The 24,426-nt window shown below is 36.3% G+C and overlaps 1 protein-coding gene across 4 annotated transcripts in view; it reads right to left on the bottom strand.

Moving 5' to 3' along the window:
• ATG5 (autophagy related 5) overlaps window positions 1-24,426 on the bottom strand; it is a 78,406-nt gene that overhangs the window by 18,817 nt on the left and 35,163 nt on the right. For all 4 annotated transcript variants that reach the window (XM_065835114.2, XM_071806677.1, XM_071806678.1 and 1 more), the window contains one exon: window positions 5,720-5,837. In XM_065835114.2, coding sequence (XP_065691186.1) covers window positions 5,720-5,837 — 118 coding nt within the window. The remainder of the gene's footprint in view (window positions 1-5,719; window positions 5,838-24,426) is intronic.

Raw genomic sequence — 24,426 nt, 5'->3', positions numbered from 1 at the left:
ACTACTGCTGGAAACACAGGCCCCTTAATTGGCAACAGGAACACCTGTCATCAGATGCATAAAACCATGAGGAAATGCAGCATAATCCCTCTAGCAGCAACAGACAGATAACACTTAATTTTATTTACCGGTCATAAACGACACTGTTGCTGTAAGCAGGTAGCCTAATCTACCTAATCTCAGTAAGACAGGTTATCAGACAGTAGGCAAAAATAGCCATAGTGCCCTCTCCTTCAGGCACAGATAATTTTGTGATTCAGCAGTTTCAGGAAGAACACCCATAAGTAATGTGTTCTACCATATCACATACATGACCTTATGCTACATTTGCAGGCAACAACGTGGTCTTACATCTTCTCTTCCTTACTTATATACAAACTATAACTATGCAGTAAAGAGACCACAGGCAATATCAAGCTTCATGTTCGTCTGTTCCTCCATTATAGAAGAAATCTTCTCACAAAGAGGAATAACTCAAGTTATTTAAACGACCGCCTAATTTTCCAGAACTAGAACTACTGCTGACAATTCCACTTTACCACACAAGAACGACCCAATTAAAGGATCAACTTTTGTCTGTGCAAGTGGCATCCATAAGCATAGGAAAAAAAAGATCAGACAATGAGTTTACAAGCTGTAGTATGAATAATCAGAATAATCTGATTCTAACCATAGAGTCCTCATGAATGGATGTTTTATATTATAATAAAAAAAGACATCTGTCATGAGCTTAGATTCAAAACTACATGATGCACAGTCTATGACAAGTAAAACTCAGACTTCAGACTGCTGGCTGGAAAGGATCCCTGTACAATTTCAGGAGTGTACATGAAAAGGGGGACACTGGACAATTTTATTCCAGATCTCCTTGAGTAACCAGGATCTTAGTCTTAGAGAAGAAAACCAAGAGATCTAAACTGGGAAATGGAAGAAAGTTGAGAGACAGACATGGTCCCTACGTATCTTAATATTTTAGATCTTCATATTCAATGGTAAAAAATATTATTGGAAAACTCAAGGAGAGTGAAGTATAGACAATGGAACACCACAAGGAGGAGGAGGGGGGAAAAAAGAAGGGGGGGGGGGAAGAAAGGAAGCAGAAGTGACAATGACTAACTACTTCCCTTATGATCTAGATCTATTTTTATTAGGTAATCAGCTAAGGTTTGAAAAACTACAAAAATATTTATACAAATTATGCTGAGCTTAGTCAAAGAAGTAGTAGAGCCAATTTTAAGGGATGCAAAACCAGATATTAAAAGAGTAACAAAGGAGAGCAAGAGTTACGTATGATTAGAACAGAGGTACTGAAGGGACACGAGGCAGGAAAAATAAAGAAACAGCTGGAGAGCCATTGACATGAAATAATGTAAGAGGGGTCAACACAAGTTGAAAAAAGAACTGAAGATCAAGTGCCACTCTTCCATGATGCTGGGATCAAGGTCAGAAATAATTAAGCATTGCCCAAAACCTAAATGACCAGCTTGCCTTGGTTTTAAGTATGAACAACTAGGGAGAAACAAATGCAAAACCAAAACCAAGCACAGCCCCCCCCCAACAGGGTATGAGCACAACTGAGAGCTAAACACAGTTTAGTGTGCTCAAATTGCAGAACTTGCAAAGTTTTTCTTTAAAAGACTGAAAATGAAATTGCACATATTACAGTCAGGATTCCCAATAACCCCATGAAGTCAGGAATAGTCCATGAACAGCAAGCTAAGCATTATCTATACAACCACATAACTCCCAAGCTCAATTCTAATTGTATGTAGCCTTCAGAGAAATTTAAATAGACACTAATTGTCAAAATACAGTAAATAAAAAAACGTACTAATACACAGTATAGGTTTACTTACAGTAAAAGTTCAGACTGAGGTCTTTCATTTATGAACTGCTGGGTAAGTGATAAATTACAATTTATTATTGCAATAACTAAAAAATAAATTGTTACATGCCTTAAACAGAGATCACAGTAGGCTGCAATACGCAGGAAGTGATTACTGGATTAGTTTGTGATGGAGAATATTAATTTTAATATTTATTAAACATGACAAATAGGATTTCACTGATTCCCAAGCTTCACATCATCACAGGAAGAGCAGAACAAAGGATAAAAAAACCTGAAAGAAATTAAATGCATCAATATTAAATGCAAGGTGATGCACCTTCTATGATGGCTTGGTCTTACTATTTCTGTTGCCACATAACCACAACCGCTGCCTGTGAAGCAGCTAAATAGACACCAAGGAAAAAGAAAAACTACTCAGTGCATGAGAAAATACCCAATTTAACACATTTGCTGTGTAAATACTCATTTAGACAGAAAAAATAGAGAGGGTTATATTAGATCAGTTCTAACCTAGTTTTCCAGGAGTAACTACTGTACAGTACTGCAGTAGGAGTACTGCAAAGTGAAAAAAGAGCATCTTCTCTGAAGTCCTTTCCGACCCAAACTATCCTATGACCCTGTGAACATTTTATTAAAGACATTTGCTACTAACAAAGGTAGTCACTCTCCTTGTTGTTCTAGAGGAACAGGGTATCCTTTACAGTCAAGATAATTAATGTAATTGCCTCAAGTTTTAAGAACTACACTGTCTTCTCAGTTCTTTATTTTTTAGAGCACTTCAAACAATAAAAGCCCTGAATAAATAGTTTCATAAGCTAATTTAAATAAAACACAGTATCTAAACAGCTACCCACAGTCCATAACAGTTCAAAGTAATATGGACACCGTATTTTTGCAAAGACTGTTTTCACTATCAGTTTAATGACACTATTCAACCTGTTCTACTTCTGACAACGTTCTTTACATTCTGTTTTCAACAGCTACTAATCAACATACATATTCAATCCACATACATATAAATACATTTTTCATTGAAATATTTTTTTCTCAGCACAGTTAAAAGAGAGACTTAATTATATCCATGTTTCCTAAAGCAAAGGCATATAGACACTGTGGGTGGTTCTTGAAACCCTTCCCTCCCTCTCCTTGTGGTGGTCTCTCAGTATCTGGCAGCAGGAACAGCTCACATCGATGGCTACAAATGCTGGGTCTGAAAATCATATATTTGCTGTGTTCCCACGGCACAAAGCTCGGTTACGGATGTCACCACAGACAAGCAATCATCACAATTACCATGATGCTTCCAGTTGAATGAAAAGTCATTGGAAAAGAGAAAACCATAGAGGAAAAAGGGAAAAGAAAAAAGTTCAGCAGATGGAGAAAGAAAGAGAGAGAAGCTCATATTGATTGTGTTGCACTGAGAAAAGTATGCAGCTAATGTCACCGGTACCTTAATTCACTAAAGGGGGGGTTAAAAAACCATCTTGGAAAAATATCTAAATTACTTTTCGAAAACAAGAGTTAAAAAGGTTGAAAACAACTTACTTCATCAATGTCTATTATGTCTTTAAGCATGTCTTTGATTATATACTACTATTTTCTCCTTGGTTCAGAAAAATTCAATAGGTAATAGAATCATGTAATCATTCGGGTTGGAAAAAACCTTTAAGATCATTAAGCCCAACTGGTAACCTAACATTGTCAAGTCCACCTCTAAACCATGTCCCTCAGAACCTCTTCTACATGTCTTTTAAACACCTCCAGGGATGTGTTTCTCCAAATAAGTCTCCAGACCATCAAAATACTTCACCAGCAGGACTTGCACTCCCGCTCTTCCATGGACGCCTTGGACAATCTCAGTGTATGATCCACATGCAATATGCTTCTTTTTCTCTTTCATCCTTTTATAATCTTCCATCCCACTTACTCTGTTCAGGTGTTCACATTTATTATGTCAGTTTTTGGCTTTTGCTGCAATCTCTTTCATCCTGCCTCATTGTTTACAGTCACTCTTCCCATGCCATTTCATGACTCTCAGATCTGCCACTTTATTCCACATTACTTGTTTGGCCATTTTGCATCCCCCTGCACTGGCTCTATGTATCAATCTACTCCCAAACCTCGTCAAGAAATGATGTTATTTTCTGCATTTATGTCAGACAGCTTTCCTTCTGTTACCTACCAGCAGAAGGGGAGAACACTCTGAATAGAAGAGGAACAACCGAACAACACAACAATACAAAGCTGCATTACAGAAGAAATTCTGCTGAATCCTAGACAGTTCACACCCATGTGAGCAATCAAATTTATCAAATTTATGAAACTAAGTTTGCAGGTTGCTCAGTAGAATCTTAAGGATTAAAACTAGGCCAAATTTAAGCAGATTTGTACAGGGACAAGTATATTCCAACACAAGGAAACCCTTCTGTGAAACTTCAAATCACTCCTCCTAAATGTAAGGATAGTACCTATTTTGGTTTCTTCCAAATAATAATTTTTTATCTCCATTGAGTAAACAGTATTTTTGAGTTTCCTTCATTTAATTTGTGCTCTTGACTGCCTCCCAAGTAAAAATGATTCACTTTGCTCCTTTTCACTAGCATCTGTAGGCTCCTCACACTCAAGATAATTAAATTTGCTTGTGCTAACATTCAAATATCTATTTGTATCTTGCCTTATCTTTTGGACAGTTATGTGAAAGCATTACTTAAAATTATGCTCTAAAATGTATAGTAACTTTAGGAAAAAATGGACACATGGCTAGCAACATTCCATATTTTTCTTACATTTTGTTATTTTTTAGATATTGGTTCCATGCGTTAACAAGTATTAAACAGAGGTTAAAATGTTTGAGATTTCAATTTATTTCCAAGATCACCATACTTAAAAATATCCATGACAACTATTTGCTTCTGAATTACACAACTATGTACAACAACATCTTAAAGATTTTCACACTGATTTCAAATGTAGTGTTTTACTGTCAAAAGGTGCTGACACTACACCAGTAAACTCTGTGCCAGCACCTTCTCTAGAATATCAGACATTTTGCAAAACAAAATGTGATTTATTGACTGGAGAAAAAAAGTTATCCATTTACATATACTGGTAAGACAACAAGAACAAGATGAAAAACATTTCACATTAAATAATTTTGATCTTAATTTGCAGAGTATGTAGCAGTTATATTTATCCCACCTAAAAAGTATATCCAAGTTCCAATAGTTCTCACCACTGAGGCTAAAATAACATCCAGAAATACTTAGTTTTCTGAATAAGCGCTGACAAACAAACACTATTGTATGAAATAGTCTAATGCTACACGAACTAGTTGGTCTCTTGTCACACAATACTACTTAATAACCATGCATAAACTATCACATATTTAGAACAATAATCTCTTCCTTTCCTGGTATATTTTTAAAAGGTTGGGCTTCAACAGGGAAAAAAGTGTTCTGAAAACATATTCAATTTCTATCAATTTTGGAGTTTTACATATGAAAAGTTTATGTAATATAAAATTACAGGTAACTTAAAATAAAACTTCTTTGGACTTTAAGAATATTTTTTTAAATGTAGAAAATAACATATGTTTTTATTAAGAACAGCATGGTGGCAAAGGAGTACAAAAATTCTAAAATAAAACTTTCAGAGATTACTTTTTCAGTAGTGCCCGAGGACCCAATCTTACCCTCTCCAAATGCTGCAGGTGATGTACAACAGGCACCCAAAAGGGGCAGGAAGGAGTGAAATCTGAACCTCTGTTACAGAGATATAGCTCTGCCTCCAAAATCCCCATATTAAAAAACAAACAAACAATAAATCAACAGAAAAAGTTATCTTATTGGACAGAAGTTATTTCTACAGTACCTTCAGGGGTGATTGCACTAGGACACACATCTTTTAGCAGATCTCCCAAAGTATGCAACTGTCCTCCTGAAGCAATTGGTCGAAATAGCTTCTGTATAAAAGGTCTCTCTGTGGTTGCCTGTTTTAATAACAAAATTAGCAAAAACAAAAGTTTAAGGACCATGCAAATATGTAGTATTACTACTTGATACAGGCAGAAGATAGGACAGAACAAGAGCTTGCAGCAGAAGAAATGTCCGGCATTTCCATGGTAGTTTTGTTTTTGTGTCACGGATATAAAAGTGTTGGGTTTTTTTAATTTGAAAAACACAAAAAACAAAAACCCAAAACCTGTTAGGGGAATGAGTCTGCTTGAGGAAAACATTTCAATATATTCTTAAATTAAGTAAAACAAGCAGCGAGCACAAACGTAAGAACTCAACATGCGCCTATATGTTTTGCCAAGTCAAAGCAATACTGTAACAAATATGCAATACTTTCTGCAGTAGTCTATCTTCCTCCTTTTAGAAACACATTAAGCACTCCTAATGCCAAACAAGTACCCTTACAGCTCAAGCCAGGCGAATTTTTTTCCAGTAGATTTTATGTTGGAAAATTAGAAAATTCAGCTGCAAGAAAGAGCCTGATTAAAAAAAAGTGGTGTGCTTTGACAGGTAACCCAGAGTCTTCTGCCTGCTTAAGGAATTAGATGTCAAGAACCTATTTGACCCACTTCTGCTGCAGAATTCTTTCAACCATAGGTCCTGTTAGACCTTGTGTACACATCATCATAATTTCTTTTGGAGATGAAAAAAAGCATATAAAGTGGCAGTAAATGCTGCCAAGGACTGTCCGCAATGTAGGCAATAGAACTCCCAATGCTGCAGAAGAAGCAAGTAGCTTATAGGATCTGTAGATGTGCTCATTGAAGAACTGTGGTTACATTAAGGTAATCCCCTTCTTTGAGTATCCGTATAAGCAACCTCGGGGTCAGCAAGCATCTGATACTGAAACGACAGAAAAAGGTTTTTTTCCTGACAACCTGATCTCCCGAACTGAGTGCCTGGGCCAGAAAGCAGAAGTTAAAACCCTCATATTCAACCAGCTCTCAAATTTTAATCCAGCTCTGAATTGTTGCTGACAAATTTCTGTTAGCAGCTACCACCAGAAAGCAGCTGGTGTGGCCTGCATTACGGGTGACTGGGCTCCAGTAAATTACGCTTTCATCACATCCTATCTTAATTGGAAAAAGCAATGCAAGCTATTGCCCCTTCCAAGTGTAGTCGCCTACTGCTCAGAGAGTGGTTCCTGTCCTACTATGGTAATTAAAAACCAGAAACAAACCAACACAACTCAACATCAAGAATTTTTTTTTTTTCCTGGTAGAGGTTTTTGGGGAAAAAAAACAAACACCAAGTGCAGTAAAAAGTTTGAGAGTTAAAAATCAATTTTGAAAGGAAGTTACAATGTGGTTGCTGTCACCTACATACATTAAAAGCCACAAGCAGCAGATTAACTATGACAAGTTAATTGTCCTTTGGCTCTCCGAAATAGCAGGGTAAGGAGTCTTTTCCTAAGAGAAGTACATTACCTCAGAGTGACTCCAGGGCAGGGCAGGACTGTTGACGCGGACACTTGCTACTTCTTGCCAACAGTCTCCGAAACTAGAAAAATAGTCTTTTTCCCAGTTTTTCTTATGAAGACTGATCAGAAGGAGCTGACTAGCTGCTGTAGTCAATTCTCTGTGTCCTCAGGGTAGCAGAATTTGGATACAAACAGTGCTAATGAAATGTCTGAACATTTGAAAAATGATGGGAAGCACACAGCCAGCAGGATCCCCCTCAGACAGATCCACTGGAGAAGACAAAAACCCTAAAACATTGTTATAGCCAAAAGAGTTTTCTATCGAGTTTATTTTTTAAAAAATAATAAATGATTCATAAGTCTAATCACAGCTCCCAAGTGCTTACCATATGAAGCGGCAGAAGAGGAAATAAACACCAGAAGAATGATGCAGGCAAAGGTGGTCATCAACATTAGACTTTTAAGATACGAATGTCCAAGTGCATACTGCAGTTTCTCATTACTCATAAATTACAATCCAATCTTTTCCTAGTTATCATAATTTAATGTGAAGAGGAAAAAGCCAAAGATGTATTTTCTAAAATCTCCCACATAGTTGCTACAAAGCAGCATCCTCAGCTGCTACCATGAAACATCAGAGAAAATGAATTCAATTTTATAAGTGTTGAGGAATACAGATGTGGTAATGTAAATAAAAATCACTGGTCTGCATCAATGTTAAAACAATAAAAGTAACTGCACATTGTTTATACAAAGATTGTGGTTCACAAATACATTCCTACAGGCAGAGTATTAACCCAACATGCTTATACTTCTTCCCTCCCATGCAGCAGACACTATATACATTAAAAGAGTCAAAAGGAAAGTCCCACTCTACAATCTAGAATGTTTATAGCCTAACTTTTCAAAGTATCTTAGTCATACAGAAGCATAAATCACTTTAGAAAAATCTTATCATCACCCCTTTTGAAGTGTGGTAGCTAGTAATATAAGCCAAACTTGACTACAGCTTTCTACTCTCTAACATATGAAGGAATAGCCAACATGAGTAATTACTTGCATAATGTTGTTTTGTACAATATTTGCTTAATCAATCATGCAAAACAGTACTATCTGTAATCTAACCCACAAAGACCTCACTGCGTAACTGTTAACTGACAATGATTTTAATAATCTATATCAGGTCTAAAGCACGTACTTGTACAGTATCCATCCTTTTTTTCCTACTAAGTTTAGCTTGAGCAGAACATAGTGCCTTTAAAATTATTTTATTTTGCAGTCTAGCCCAGATGTATTACAGCTGCGAGCTGCTCAAAAGATGCTGGATGCATTTGCAGGATACAACAGGTGAGAGACAATCAGTAACAGCTGAGGACGGATCTGCAACTGCAAAGGAAAAGCCTTCAAGTATATGAGCATATTAAGACCATCACCTGACCCAAAATTTGCAGTCTGTTTCCACTGATCATGTCTACAGTTTAGTATCAAAAATCAAATTTTCATCAAAGCAAAAATTCAACTAATTTAATATATTTTCTAGAAAGTTCGACTTATTTACTGCAACTGAAATTTCTCATTCTTCTGTACTACTACATAGCACCAGAAAACTTCTGCTTTGCAGAACAAGTGAAGACTTCACTCTTTTCAAAGGAAGTTTAAACAATAACAGTGACAGGAAAGTGACAGTGGGAAAACAAAAAACACACTACAGTGAGAAAAAAATATATTAAAATTACCTATTCAGGTACATTGGCACTGAGAAGAATTATAGGTGAGGAAAAGTTTCAAGAGGCTCTTCAAGGCAGCATAAAGTCTCACAGGATTGGAGAGAAGCTATATAGCTACATACTATGGCAGCAATTATAACTCCTTTTTTCCCTATCATCCTGCCAAAAAAAGGGTAGTCAGCTTGCCTGCTCCTTTTCAGCATCAACAGAACATCAAACACTGCATGAAATCCACAATCTAATTAGTCAGATATTTTATACAGGATGCATCCCAAAATGAAAAACAACTTGTGAACTGCTGGGTTTTAACCTGGGGCGGTTGGGGGGTGGGGTGGAAATCACAGAGTTACCAGTATTTCCATCTAGACTAAGGGACTTGGATTTTCTGCCTGAACACTTTGCTGCTCCTCCAACAGTATTCAAACAAATAAAAGTTACCCTATACATTGAACCCATGAAGTAAAAAACAATTTTTTACAATTCCTACATGTGCATAAGGTGACAGCCTAAACCCATAAAATTTGAGACTTCCCTACATAGTCCCTTATATTTTCAGAAACTTGTCAGATTTGTGGTCTGTGCTGTTTTGTAATGAACCACGTTACACTACAATAAACTCTCATGATCTAGATTTATAATTTTGTTTAAACTGACTTAAACTCAACCAAGAATCTCTAAAAGTAATAATAAGAGTGTGCATAATGATCTGAATTATTTTATATAAAAAGGAAAGTACAGGAAAATTAACGATTCCTTGAAAATAAAATCATATACATTTTATTAAACATTTGCTCAAAAGTACATTTTCCATACGTTTTCTAAGATGTCTTCTGCTTTGTAAAAATGTTTTCAATTAAAAATCTCAATGCACAATGAAAAAGTGACTAATTGAAAAGATGACGAATTGCTGTAGTCCCGGAACCATCACAATACCACATCTGTCTGAAAGCAAGAAACTGCAAAGCCCCATCTGAAATCCTGCTCTTACACTGGTGCTGAAATGCAGTTTTTTGGCTGATATTTCTGTGTGTGTATCTTTGGTTTCTTTTTGCTTAATACTAGACTACAATCATCAAGTATTTCATTGTGAACAAGGCACGAGCAATTTATTTTTTTTTTTTTAATTCAAAAGACTCCACTCACTGGAAACCAGACAGACAGGTTATCAGACCAAAAGATTAAATGGAAGTGGCAGTTAAGAGTAAAAATCAACAAGCACAGGTAAGAATTTGTGTCAGAATGGGAAAGAAGCATTTCCAGGTGTGTATAAAAAGCAAGTCTGGAGGACCTAGCCTAAGGCTGACTGTCCGGAACTTGCCTTACCTCTTGTCCCAAGTTTTATGATTTTAATCATGTTATCTGCAGTTGCTTCAACTGCTGCTTATTTTGACTTCCACTGAGAAACCAGTCACATATTAAGATGGGCTACTTGGCTCTTAAGCTCATTTCATATATCCTGATACCTGCAGAATAAGGCCAATAGAAACATTTGACTGGCTTCAAAACAAAATCACCAATGAATAAAAAATACCACAGAGAGCTTTTACATATGTAAAAAGCTAACATTAGATGGCCAAAACAAGTCAGTAAGGCAGCCTATGCAACAAATAACATCAGTGATGTAGGAGAAGAACATTTGAATAGCAGAGCAAATACTGACTGTCATCATCTAGAAAACAAACAGGTAATTAGACAGTGAAGAAATCTAGGAGCATGTTTCATCCAACTCATGTTCATTATGCTGCATTACTGGGATGCCTGCAGGCTGCACAAGTCGGTGATCATAGCACTTAATAAAATGCTTTATAAGCAAAATTTTACACACACAGACTTCTGATTCTTCCCCCACCATTCAGTGCTGCTATTCTAAGTTTCTTATCTCCAATCATGCTCTTTCTTAACAAAAGCAAAACTAAAACCCAACCATTTGCTTTTGCAATGGTCAACGTAACTCCAGCAGATAAAATCAATTTTATAAGTTAAATTAAATGCTGCAAAAGATTTCTGTGTAAGTAGCTGGCCAATATCTATAGCAGTCGTCTTCTGCATTTTCCTGAATATTTCTTGCTCATACAACCCATTTAATACTTTGAATTACTTATTTATGTTCCAGCTATCAAGCCATCATAAGCTTATGATAGGAACACAGAAGAATCTCCTGTGATACTCACATCCTAATTAACTCTACAACAGAGCAAAGATGATCACGTAGCTAGAAACATCAATACTGATTAAATGATTCTTGTGATTTCTATTTCATTATTTAATTAGTAAAAGCGTACAAAAAGAGACAGTCAAGCATGCAGCGAAGGAAATACTAGTCTAGGCATAAACTTGCTATGTTAAACTTCAAATTCTCCCTTTCACTTTCATTTTTAATCTCAAATTACAAAAACAACTCAGGAGACACTGCATTAGTTATTAGATTGATCTGTTCTCCTATGGTCCGATCTTATTTTTAACTCGTGTTTTTAAACTTAAAAAAATCCCTATTCACAACTGCTACTATTTCCCCACACATCTTCCAGGTTATGCCTCTAAATAAATAAGTTCTGAATGATTTGTGTGTCAGCTGGAGTCTCTATATTTTGCTTCAAAAATATTTTAACACATTATTATATTCTCTTTATTGACTATTTTATAAGCGATCACTTTGTGCTTCTGTCAGGATAACCTTGAAACAATATTTTCAAAACGTGCTAAGAAAAAATACACTTGTATACTCTAAGAATAGAGATTCAAGTTACAGCATAACTTGAAATCCATTATTTAAGTGCCAAAACACAACAAAAAGGTAACTTTGTTTTCACTATGGAATTGTAGTATAGTATACCCGCGCACAAACCTCCCAGACACCCCATCACTTTATTGTATACGTTTGATGATTTTTCTATTTCACTTATTCTCCAAGTTGTTTGGAATGTTGTTCCAGTCCTAGAAAGTTAAAAGCCTATTTTCTAGTATTTCTTTAGTCTCTTTAAACTCTGCATAACAGATGCTCCAGTTATGATTTTGTGTGCTGTTGTTAGCACTCAAAATTTTGAACTGTTTCCTGCAATGTCACAACACTGTTCAGAGAATAAGGTATGTCACATTACAAAACAGAACTAATGATTTTTTTTTTTTTAATAAAAGAAGCAAGTAATGGTTTTATATGTTCAATATATAACTAAAAACTAAGTCGAAAAGGAGCATAACCATGCTCAACACACCTGTCTAGAATTACCAGAAAAATTGACTCACTGATAGAATGTGATGTGGGTTGCAGAACTACCTGGCAAGTCAAGATACAAAATATATCAAATGGCTTGTTTTTCCCATAATACATTTTAAATTGCTCTAGTAAACTACATATTTTCAGTGGCTGTAAAAACTACAATATATACCTGATTATAACCTATAGAAAAAAAATGCATCCTTCCACTTTTTCTTGAGTTTGTGTTAGAATTTCTATAGCTCTGTGGTGAGAAAGAAGCTCTGGTTTCCTCAAAGTTAAAAGTCTTTATGGTGATAAACAGGAACTTTATACTTCCTAATATTTTTAAGAGTCATGCAACAACAACAACCAAATGATGAAACAGAGAGGCTATGCCTTATACATTTATTTCACACTAATATCAGTCACATATATTAGTAGTGCAGAAGTATGTCTCTAGATTGAAGCTGAAGATAATTCTATGAATGTGTGTACATGCGCTTTAACATGGTCATGACAAATGTGTATTTGGATACATCTTTAAAACTTGTTACTCCTAAGATTTGAAATAACATGGAGGGACAAAATATGAAAATAACACACTGTTAAAAAAATATTGCATAACATGAAGGACACACAATCTTACTCAGTGGGTCATTTTTCTCTTATAGAAGTGTGTATCCAAATTAACTCAAACTGATTTTCTTACACTTGCATACTTTACATGATCAGGAAAATACAAACTTGCGGTCAGAATTATAACCTGTACACATACCTGGTAAAGCAAAAACTTTGTTATTCTTGAAAACACTCTTAACAGTATTTCACAAGCTGGAAATCCTGTAGTTTTTGAACATTAATGATCACCGTTTTAAAAGTAAGAGCAACTATGTGATGGGTTCTCTTGATGGAAGCTTTACCTTGTTATGGTCTGTTATGTGGTGAATGTTATGTCAAGAATTAATGCAATAATACTTAATGCCAGATTTAACTAGTATCTTAGTCGAGACTGTTGTCAAATTAAAGCCACAGCTAGAATTGTAAACACATCTGGAATAAGGTTAAAACTTCATGTAATAGGGCTTATTCTATTGTCTAGACAATAATATTGAACAATTTTTGGTCATGGTTAAGGACTATTCTCCTAATCATGCCTGGGCAACAAACTCCTGTCTTCCTTGAAGCCTGTCATTGAGCAGAGCACACTGTATGAAGCAACTGCAGTTCTATCCTAACTTCCTCCACAATTAACAATAATTTATCATTATTAGACACCTACAAAGAAATACGGCAGCTATTTCAGTTAATTCTCCCACACATGTTGTTGAGGGCCATTGCTTGCTCATCTTTAAAAAGATTAAAGAACCTTTTAAACCTTTTAGAAGCTTTTAAAATACCACCCTTTTCCATAAACCAGCAACATGCTTCCTTACAATCTTTTAGAAAAAGCTTTATGTAATAGCAAAAAAATGAGTTATTACAACCATGAAAAACATCTCAAAGTTAAAGTCCTAGCACACATTCTACTCATCTGAAGAAGATATGCCTAGTTAGAACACATCCTTTGCCAAATTCAAGTGATTAAAAATGTAATGGTTTGGCTTAATTGTAACACTTCAGAATAGAAGACACTGCTTCAGTTTCTGAAACTGTTTCTAAAGATGCATCATGCTGCCCACATGGATTTTGTACCCACGTTAAAAATATTCACATCACACTGTGTAAGGGCATAAAGGAGAAAAAAGGCACCGACTTCTCTCAGATCCTTTTAGGAATGCTAGATTTTAGCTTCGCAGTATCAAGCAGGAGCCTGTCATAGAATTAACAAGAACAATGGTTCCTAAGGAACAACTTAAGCTTCTGTGGCTTGACAGAACATCTTTTGGGTTTTCCAAATGGCTTTTCGGCATGCTAGCATGTTGATTCTGAATCACAAAATGCTAGAATGGCTGAGGCTAGAAGAAACATCTGGAGGACACCTGGTTCAAATCCCATGTTTGCGCAGGGCTGCCTATACACAGATACTCATGTTCAAGTAGCATGTGACTATCCCCAAGATGAGGACTGTGCAACCTCTCTGGACAACCTGTGACAGGGCTTGATGACCCTCTTAGTAAAAAAGTACTTCCCAACTTCCAGATGGACCCTCCTGTGTTTCACTTTGTGCCCATTACCTCTGGTCCTGTTACTGGGCACCACTGGGAAGTGCCTGGTTTCTTCTTCTATGTGCTCTCACTTCCGATACTTACACACATTGATGAGATTCCTGCCTGAGCCTTTTATTCTCTAGGTTGAACAGTTCCAGGTCCCTCACAGGTTTTTTTTGCCTCAGATCAGATGCACCAGTCCCTTAATTATCCTAGTGGCCCTTCACTGGACTCTCACCAATTGCTCCATGTCTCTCTTGTACTGGGGAGCCCAGAACTGGACCCAGCACTCCAGTGCTGAGCAGAGGGGAAGGATCACCTGCCTCCACCTGCTGGCAACACTCCTTCTAAAGCAGCCCTTGTTACAGGTCCCACTGCTGAACTGCCTGTATTCTTTGAATTCAAAGGTTATCTAAGAGAATCTTCACCTTTATGAGATGTTCAGAGATTGTACTCCCTTTCATCTGAAGTGGATTTCACTGTTTTATAAAAAGTTCTTGTTGTAGCACCTCAGTCCCACTGCGTACACTTCAGTCTACTGTGTGTAACAGTAGCTGCAGACCCTTTAAATTAAGAAAGGCCATGACATAACCACATCCCTTTAAAAGTAGGGTACTTTCATACTGCTGTTTCTGAGCAAGTCTGCAACTGGTTGATAAATTCCACTGCTGTTAGAAAGTACGAATCATTTAACAGTAACTCTTCTTCAAAATCTTTCTTCTGCAGGCTGTCTAATCAGCCATGGAATGACCGAGTTCACCCTTCCCTCAGTTCTCAACCAAGAATTTCATATTTCTTCAAGGTTTCTGTGAGAAAACAGTTGGACAGATGATGGGTTGAGAATTCACATCAGTTCTTCAAGGTGTATTAAAGAATAGCCTTAAAATGCTCATTAAGCTGTGACTCCAAGCAGTATTCCTTGCAGAACATGATCCCTTGGAGAATGGTTCTCAAGTCCCTCATTAAATGAAGGTTCAAGCACCACCAAAGGCATGTTATTTTGGTTTCTGTCACATGAGGAAAATTAACAAATATGTGAAGAATCTCCCTAAGTCTGCAAGATGGCTACTAACATTGCCAGAGTTGAAGGAGACTCAGCACTAATCAATACCTGCTTGTATCCTGACCAAATTGGACACAATTCTTAACTGAATATGTGGTTTAAATAAGCTGTTTTGAGGTGACCAGTGCTTCAGGCATTTTGCCAGACAGATACAGAATTCTCCTAAAGGACTCTCCTCAGTCAATATCAAAAGACAAAGCCCACAATAGAGCAAAAATATGCAGCAAAGCTTCAGTTTAGGATGCATGCAGTTATGGACGAGACTCTGGCAACACAGCATATTGAATATTAACTTGGAAAAACCTTAAGTACTTACGACTGTCTAAAATACGGTATTGTTCTTATAAGCAGTGATATAAGAAAGACCATCTAGAAGAGCTTGTACAGTCCAGTCCTTTTGATTTAAAGACTTGCTTGGAGCTTTAATAATATACGGTAGTAACATAAAGACACTAAGAACATACTCAATTCAACAGATTCCGACAGTGGAGAAAGATCTCTCATAGAAGAGGAAGGAGAGAAAAATACAGATCTCTCAGAAGCCTATCAATAACCAAGTAAATGAAAAACTCTTCATCTGCAGATATCTACCAGATACATCCAACTAAGTGATCTTTGTTAGAAAGAGCTAAAAAGGGTTACATGCTGTAATAAAAAATTCCTTACCTACAGGCAGCAATTTTGCTTCATAACAATCTAAAAAACTCAAACTGCTTCTCTAAATAGGCATTTTACTGGGTGTCATCTGTGATACAACATTTCTGACAGGCAAATGGTAAATCTGTAATACTGTGAAAGCTACCCAATGTCTGTGTTGCAAGAAAAAAATGGAACAAAGGTTTGAAAGGTGGTAATGATCCAGCTGTTTTATAGGAATGGTCTAAGGAAAATAAATAAGAGTTCTAGGCACTGAAATCAGAAGGTGGAATGTACCAAGAAATCAAAGGTTTTTAGGACAACCTAGAACAATCATCCAAAGTAAATGTCCTGTTATACCTTGTGGAACATTTTTAGCAAGTGTGTATATTGCCAGAAGTTCCACACCAAAAGTTGCAGAAGTACCACTCACAACCACTTTTGTGTCAAAATGCCTAACAAGCATGGCTGAACCACATTCTGGTTGTAGCCTGCTCTTTCAAATGATCCATTGAATTTGCTTTTGTAGGGAAAGTATCCCTATATTCTCTGAACAACTGAATTTATATTATTTAACCTCAAGTGAATTGTACAGATCCTAGAAGCAGAAGGAAGTCAACACCTGAGAGTGGTAACACACAGAACTGACAGCAGGCAACAGTCATAAGGCCAGAAATAGAATCCTAGAATCATTTTGGATGGAAGAGACTCTTAAGATCATGAAGTCCAACCATAACCTAACTCTGGCACTAAAGCATGTCCCCAAAAACCTCATCTGTACATCTTTTAAACACCTTCGGGGATGGTGGAAGATGGATGGTGGTACCCAATTCCCCGGGCAACCTCTTCCACTGCTTCACAACCCTTTCCGTGAAGAAATTTTTCCTAATATCCTATCTGAACCTTTCCTGGCACAACTTGAGGCCACAACATAAGCATGGTCTTCAAATATTCAGTTTCCTTCCCAGAAAAGGTTTTGTATTTGTAATTGGTAAAATCTCAAGGTATCTGAAGAGTCAGTGAAAACAAATTCATAGTTCTTTTCATAGCTGCGGTGTCCTAGGCACCTATGCAGACCTAAGCTTCACATAAAAGTAAGCAATTGAGTGCTGACTACCTATGAAGCAAGAAACTTCATATATGGCTTTGCATCCACAAAAGCAAACATCACATTGTTTGCTTAAGAGCAATGAATAGTACAACACCTCATACAATGTTTTCAGTCTACTTAAAAGCATTAAAACCAATAATGCTCCTTAGTTTTCTACAATAATGATTAACTAGAAGAAACTCCTATAGTCTAGGGTAGCAAAATTCCAGAAATTTGTTTATCAATTAATAAATATGACACCTAGAATATGGTGTCATATCCCCCTTTCTCTTAGGTTTGCTCCATTCCACACTTACCTGTGTACAATTTGCTTTCAGTCTTCCAGAAAGTGCAAATAAAGTCTTCGTACTTTAAAAAAAAATTGGACACTTTCTGTATTTTTTTAATTTTCAATTTTGGGCAAAAGTTTACCTGCTTTATTTACCTATTTTACTCAAAAACTGTAACAGAAAAATAAAATGGCATACTGATACAGACAAACCAAAACAGATACTACTGCGACTCTCATCTACACAGAGTTAACTTTTGCATCATCACCTTCATAGGCTACACTTTGCTTTAATTTAATTTCTAAGCAATAGGCACTGCGTATGCTGCACAGCCACAGAAATAGCCCTCAAAGATGACATTCTTCATCCCTCTGAAGAAAAAATTCCAATCTGCTTTTCCCCCTTTTTCTCAGTGCAAAGTAGTTCACCAGCCGTGGGGGTTTGTGCTATTCCATCAGAGTACAAGAGCCAATCTCAGAGGAATACCGCTCTGGATTGCAAGTTTCAGGTAGCGAAAATCCCTCTTGCTACAAAATAAGAGCCTGACTACATAACAAAGTATGTAGTAAAAGTGGCAAATCAGTTTGGGTTGACTAAACCAAGTGAAACAGAGAAGTGACCAGAGGTTTAATGATCAAAAAAGTAGCAATATCCTAAAGAGTGCTGCATTTAAATTACGAGATCTAACAGTAACCCAACAGAAATGTAATTCAACTGTATTACTGCTCCATTCATTGTCTTCATCCCAGCACTCTCAACATGTTCATATTCTTAAGAACTAACACTCAGGTTTGAGGTGAAAAGCGCAATTATTTTGTTTTAATTGCATGCATACATTAACTTTCATAACAAATTTAGGACAATATATACATATACAGGAGTATTAGCTTAATAAAACAGCTTCGGGAAATAGAGCCACAAGAATTCAAACCTCACGGTTTAAATTCAAATTCGTAGCATGAACATTTACATAAACTTACTTATATCCAAGTTCATTATCATAAGACAATTCAGAGAAAATACAAATTAGAGTTTTATACAATAATAATTTGCTAAAAATATCACTTAGTGATTAGGCAGTACATAAAACATTTGGTAAGATGAAGGCATTTTCGAATTAGGAACAGACAATTTCTTTTTTCCACCAAAAGTGTTGATTATATCATCATAACTTATAATGTATTCTGACTTATCTTTTGCTAACAAAAAAACCCCCACTAAATAAATTACCTTTGTGTAAACAGTTATAAACTATTGAGATGCTACTGTTTTTTGCTACACCTAGAATTCTTCTAAGATCTAAGAGTATCTGAGAAGATAAGAAAGGATTTAAAACAAAATACTGCCAGTTTTCCCCAATATGCAAAATCCAGTCTATGCCTGAATTGTTTTAAACTAGTTATAATGTAATTTAGAACCTCAACAAACTATTTTTTCATACAAGCAAAACTCCTTTATTTTTTGTATACAAGCTACATCTACGTTAAACTCTGAAGAATTACTGTAGATCCTATTGCCAAGCCTGAGCCAGCATAAAACCACTAAGCTTGGTAACAGTTCAACCACAGCTCAGCGAAGAGACCCAGATCAAGGTTTTATAGCCCCATCTCTTCTGTGCCTCCTTCCATGAGCACTATGCAACTTTTACAATAGCTTTGAACTCGGCAGATTTACAGTTTTACAGGTAACTTGGGTATATTTATGTAAACTTAATTACATCTCTGACAACAAATACATCTTATAATCTCAGAATTTTTCTTTTAAACTCTGATTGACAGCCCCCATCCTATACTGAGATTCTTAAAGGCACAAGACTGATCTTGCACGTGGATTCCTTAAGTCTTTTAAAAGAACTGTATAGACATTTCTTAATAAAAAAAAATACACAAAAAAGCCATCTTTAACAGCGTTGGTTTGAGATAGCCCGTTTCAGTTTGCACTTATATAGACCAGAAAAGCTTATGCAATTATGGAACCTAAACTGTGGTGACAGTGACCTTCAACTCAAGGTGACAACTTGTCAAATTGCTATTTCAGCATGGAACTAAGAAATCAAGTTTAGAAAACAAGTATTCATAGCAACTTATGGATCATGCTGTCCATATGCAATACTTGATAAAAATTGGAGGGGGTTGTGGTTTAGTTTGTTCGTGTGGCTTTTTTGTTTGTTAGTTTTTTTCAGTAATGAGGCACAAGGAAGAATATTTACCGAGTAAAGCTTTTAAGCTTTCTTATTCATAGAGCTTTGATTTTGAAATAATTTAAAACTGCTAAAAGTTTGCTAATGTTTCTTCAGTGCTGAACCATCAGTTATTAGAATAAGTCACTTATGTACTCAATTGAAGATGAAATGGAGTCTCTTTCACCACAGAAATTCAGCTGAGCACAGCTCTGTTACACAAATGAACCATTATTTCACATTATTTTCCTATCCACCCAAAATTCCTCTTCGTAAAAGGAAGTTTAAGAAATAAATTGATCTCTTTTCCACAGGTCCTTTATGAAAATGTCATTTTTAATAAATAAGAAAAAAGTTAAATAAGGTATCAGGCACAGGTCTACCCAAGAGCATTTTGCACTAGCCAACAAGATCCTGAAACTTGCTGTGTTGTGTTGCCCTCTTCAGGCCAACAACACTTACATTTTCTAGTTCTTTTGCTTGACAACTCATCGCATTTCTTCTCCCACAAAAAAAATTCAGATTTGCAATTTCAGGTAGCAGCCAACATTACTCCTATCGCACCAATGCTTGAAGAATTTTTGATCTAAAATCCTATAGAAATAGATTTCTACTTCTGGTCTCTGCATCTCCCTAACTTTAATATCAATCTTGAGGATTATCAAAATATCAGCTGGTATTTGAAAAGATGACTAAATAAAACAACTTCAGGAGTGGTGAGCAAGCCTCATGACAAGAAACTTAAAGAGATCAATTGATTCAGCTCACCAAAGGAAACTGAAGCTGCTGAAATCACAAAGTAAGTGAACCTGGAGGTTAGAAAGTCAGACGACTTTAAACTGGCATAAAGCAAAACAAAATCTAGAAACTGGAGTTGAAGTCAGACAAATTCAGCTTTGAAATGCAATGGAGACTTTTCACCCAAACCAACAGTTTAATAACCTACTGGCATAAAAGGATGGATTCATTATTACTTGAAAACTTCAGAGGTGGGCCTAATGTCTTTCCAAACAATCTATTTTGATCAGTTAAGCAGTTGTCATAACACAGGACAAATTGTGATGCTGATTTGCACACTTGTAGTGGGTTTTGCAACTGATTATCTGAGCTCTGCCAATTAAGGTAGAAATATAAATAGTCATCCATTGCTTGGAAAAGGGCCATGCTTCTGATTCATTTATTAAGTCAGATATTAATAATATCTTAGAATATTTCATTTCCCCCTCCCACCTTGCTATTTTTAGAGAACAGGTCATGGTATACATCTAAATCTATTTCAACATCTCAGCACTGCAACTTCAAGAGAAAGAGCAAAGTGCTGGATTTAACTGATGGATTATTAAGTATGGAGAATTTCACTCATGTTACGAAGGCAGAAAAACATCATAACAATTTGTAACTGTATGATTTAATTACAACATCTTCAGGGACTTACAATAGGAAAAACCTGTTCAAAGCTAAGGATTACTTCGTAATTAGGTAGTAAAATTAATAATCTAATTGAAATCTTTCAAAAATGGAGGCTAAAGGAAATGCTCATTCCAGTATCATGGCATGTCCCAGTACCCAAATAAAAGAACAAGCAAACAAACAAATTGCTCTTCCTGGGCTGGCAAGCACACAACAGCCAGCCTGCCTTGAGCCATGTGAGACTCTAGAAAAGCTCAGAACTTGTCATGAATAGTTTTAATGCATTTTAGGGACAGACTTTTCAGCACAGCATGTCACAACAGGACAAGGGGTAATGGTTTTAAAATAAAGGAGTGGAGATTCAGGCCAGACATGAGGAAGAAATTTTTTACAATGAAGGGTGGTGAAACACTGGCCCAGGTTGCCCAGAGAGGCAGCAGATGCCCCGTCCCTGGAGACATTCCAGGCCAGGCTGGATGGGGTTCTGAGCAACCTGATCTAGTTGGAGACATCCCTGCTCATTGCAGGGGCTTGGACTAGATGACCTTGAAAGGTCCCTTCCAGCCCAAACTGTTCTATGATTTTCTTTCACATACTTCTAAAATTTTATTCTCAAGAACAAAATGCAGTTTACAGCTTTAAACCCTCTATGTTTGTAGGGTAGACTGCAGAGGAAAGGAGGAAGATTGACAGGGCGAGCGCAAGCAAGAGCAAGTGGGTGAGCACAACATGGGGAAAGGGCAAGACACCAAAACTCAGGGGTGAGTGCAAAGTAAAGTGCAGAACAACTGAGACTCAGATACTCCCATCTGCAGCTAAGACAGCAGAGAGCACTTCAACAGGGTGGTCTCTCTCAGCACGTAGAGACTCCTCCCTGGTGCCTGACTAACGTGCCCCATCGTAGCATCTGGAGCCAAAGACTGAGGAAAACTTCCTGCCATCTATCAGCCACGTAGTTTGTTTAATCAGAATGTGCAAAACCAGCTGATCTTATAAACATGGGGGAAAAGTCATCAAACCAAACTAGCTCTATACTGTACAAGAAAAGCAACACTCTTAAATGCATAATATACTCAAAACATTACTATTTGTTTCTCTCTTGCTATTATAGAACAAGTGAAAACAGCACTCTATTCAACAGTACTATCAGACAAAAAGGCAAAAAAGTTTTCATGTAAGTGTCAACTGAAAACACAGCAGCTTAAACCTCTGAAGTGATGAAGTGGGGCACCTTTTTTTTGACACAAGTAAGTGTCACAAAAAACATAATCACTATTTTTAAACTATCTCTGGTAGGAAAAAGTTTCCACCTATGTCAAAGTTCATCTGGTGCATGTTCCATATGGCACGGTTTAGGCTATGACCACTGGTAACAGAATCTCCAGGATCTCTTAGCTAACATTTAAAATTGCAAATGAGTGGATCCTTAGTGATACTCAGTCTTTTTCTTCATCTTCTACAATAGATGCCAGGATTCTAGTCCAATCTTAGCTGCTACACTTAAAAGAAGAGGTGCTGGACAAGGGCTTGTAAAATTACCTGTGGTTAGTTTAGTTCTGACTTACCCAAGTATGACATTTGTATTTTTGCCACCTCTTTCTCCCCCACACACCATCAGATTTGGATACCACACAAAGTATGATTCATATTATTCTTTAGAAATGTATTTTAATAGACAAGCTTTACCATTGAAAGAGGCTTTGAGTTTTGAAAATATCCGGCCTTCAGTGAAAAGCACGCCAGATCGCTTTATTGTGTGCAGCTTTTCTGTAGCAATTTTTCCCAGTTACATTTAATCGTTGCTAAGATTAATTTTTCTTAGTTGATATAATAATCTAACACATTTTGGGGTAATGGAAGGTATGAAGACTGAGAGGAGGAACTCTCCCCCACCAAAGGCAATGCCTCATAATTTCCTGCCACCCACCTGTATATCCTTAAGTATCTACAGAAACACTATGTGAAAACACATGGGGAATAAATGTTCACTGTAATATGAACCCAGGTTAAATTTGCTTTCAAGTATTCATGCAGTGATATGCAAGCAACCAATTAGGATGCAAAGCTGACTTCTACCAGCACTAATGGAAATTAAATCTAATTGGGGTGGTGTTAAATGCCTCTTAATACTTTTGAATCAGTTACTTCAGTATATGCAAGTCTGTCACTAAGCACTGCAAAAATACAATAAAGCTACAGGAATTAACTCTTTGCTCAGAATTAAATTATTACCTCACCCCTCCTAACACTTTCTGAAAATTCCTTTAAATACATAGACTTTTATGATGAGCAGTAATCAGTACACAAACCAATAAATGAAACAAAAAAGCCAGAAACACCTGCATTTACTTTTTAGAAAAGAGGAACATTACTGAAAATGACAAATATTAAGAGCTGAAAATAATATACACCAACCCTCTCAAAGGCTGCCTCAGCATCATCTTTATTTGTTTGGTCTTCTATTCTTAGATATTTTGGGTTTGAACTACAGCAAGTAAAGGTTTCCAATTGAAAATATAATGAGAATCAAAACAAATACTGCTGGGTAAAGGGATAGGTATTACTGAATTACATAACAAACAAAACAACAATGACCTTTGCTAACATGAAATCATGTGATATTATACAAAGTTTTCCTCATGACCTAAAGGGTGGTACCTTATTCAGACAACAAAACCTCCATTTTGCAAACCCATTTACATGATTTCTACGAAGACTTAAAAAAGCCACCTATCAGCAAACAAGCAACTTAGTTACCAATCAAACAAAATGCTGTGAGTGAACTACTTTTCCTGATAAGTATTTTTTGATACTTATACAAACCTTGCCATCTGCTATGATCTCTGACAAAATAACTGACTTCCATTCTCAGTCCAAGGCTTCACTATGACAGTAAATGTCTCATATCTAAAATTAAATGTTACTTCAATCCCATTGCAAGATTCTATAGGTTTGTATTACCATTAAAACCCATTCTAAAGCAGCATCAGACTACTCAGTATTTTTATAGTTACAGGTGCAAAACTTACATGTAAATAGATGAATATGTTTCAGAGATGAAACAGCACAGAACTGTTTTATTTACAGAGAACAAATTCTGTATAAGCTTTTAACTATATTTAATTCCAAACTTCATTGTGACCTTAATGCTATAAAAACTAGGGGGATGTCAAAAAATGTAAGTATTCCAAGGAATAAATAAATTCCAAATAAACTAATTCCAAATAAACTAAAAATAGAGCACTAGTGTATGAAAACAGAAAAAAATATTCAAAGGCAGTTTTGGATTGTAAAGTATATAATTAGAAGACAAAGGAAGAACTCGATGCAAGACCTATGCCATTACTTTCACCTTATAATGCCAACAAGAAAAGAAGCTGACATAGTGGTTGAAGGAGAACTGTTG

This window comes from Patagioenas fasciata, chromosome 3 (assembly GCF_037038585.1).
Source record: "Patagioenas fasciata isolate bPatFas1 chromosome 3, bPatFas1.hap1, whole genome shotgun sequence".
Lineage (NCBI taxonomy): Eukaryota > Metazoa > Chordata > Aves > Columbiformes > Columbidae > Patagioenas > Patagioenas fasciata.
The sequence above is the reverse complement of the archived record's forward strand: the minus strand, read 5'-3'. Positions and strand labels throughout refer to the sequence as shown.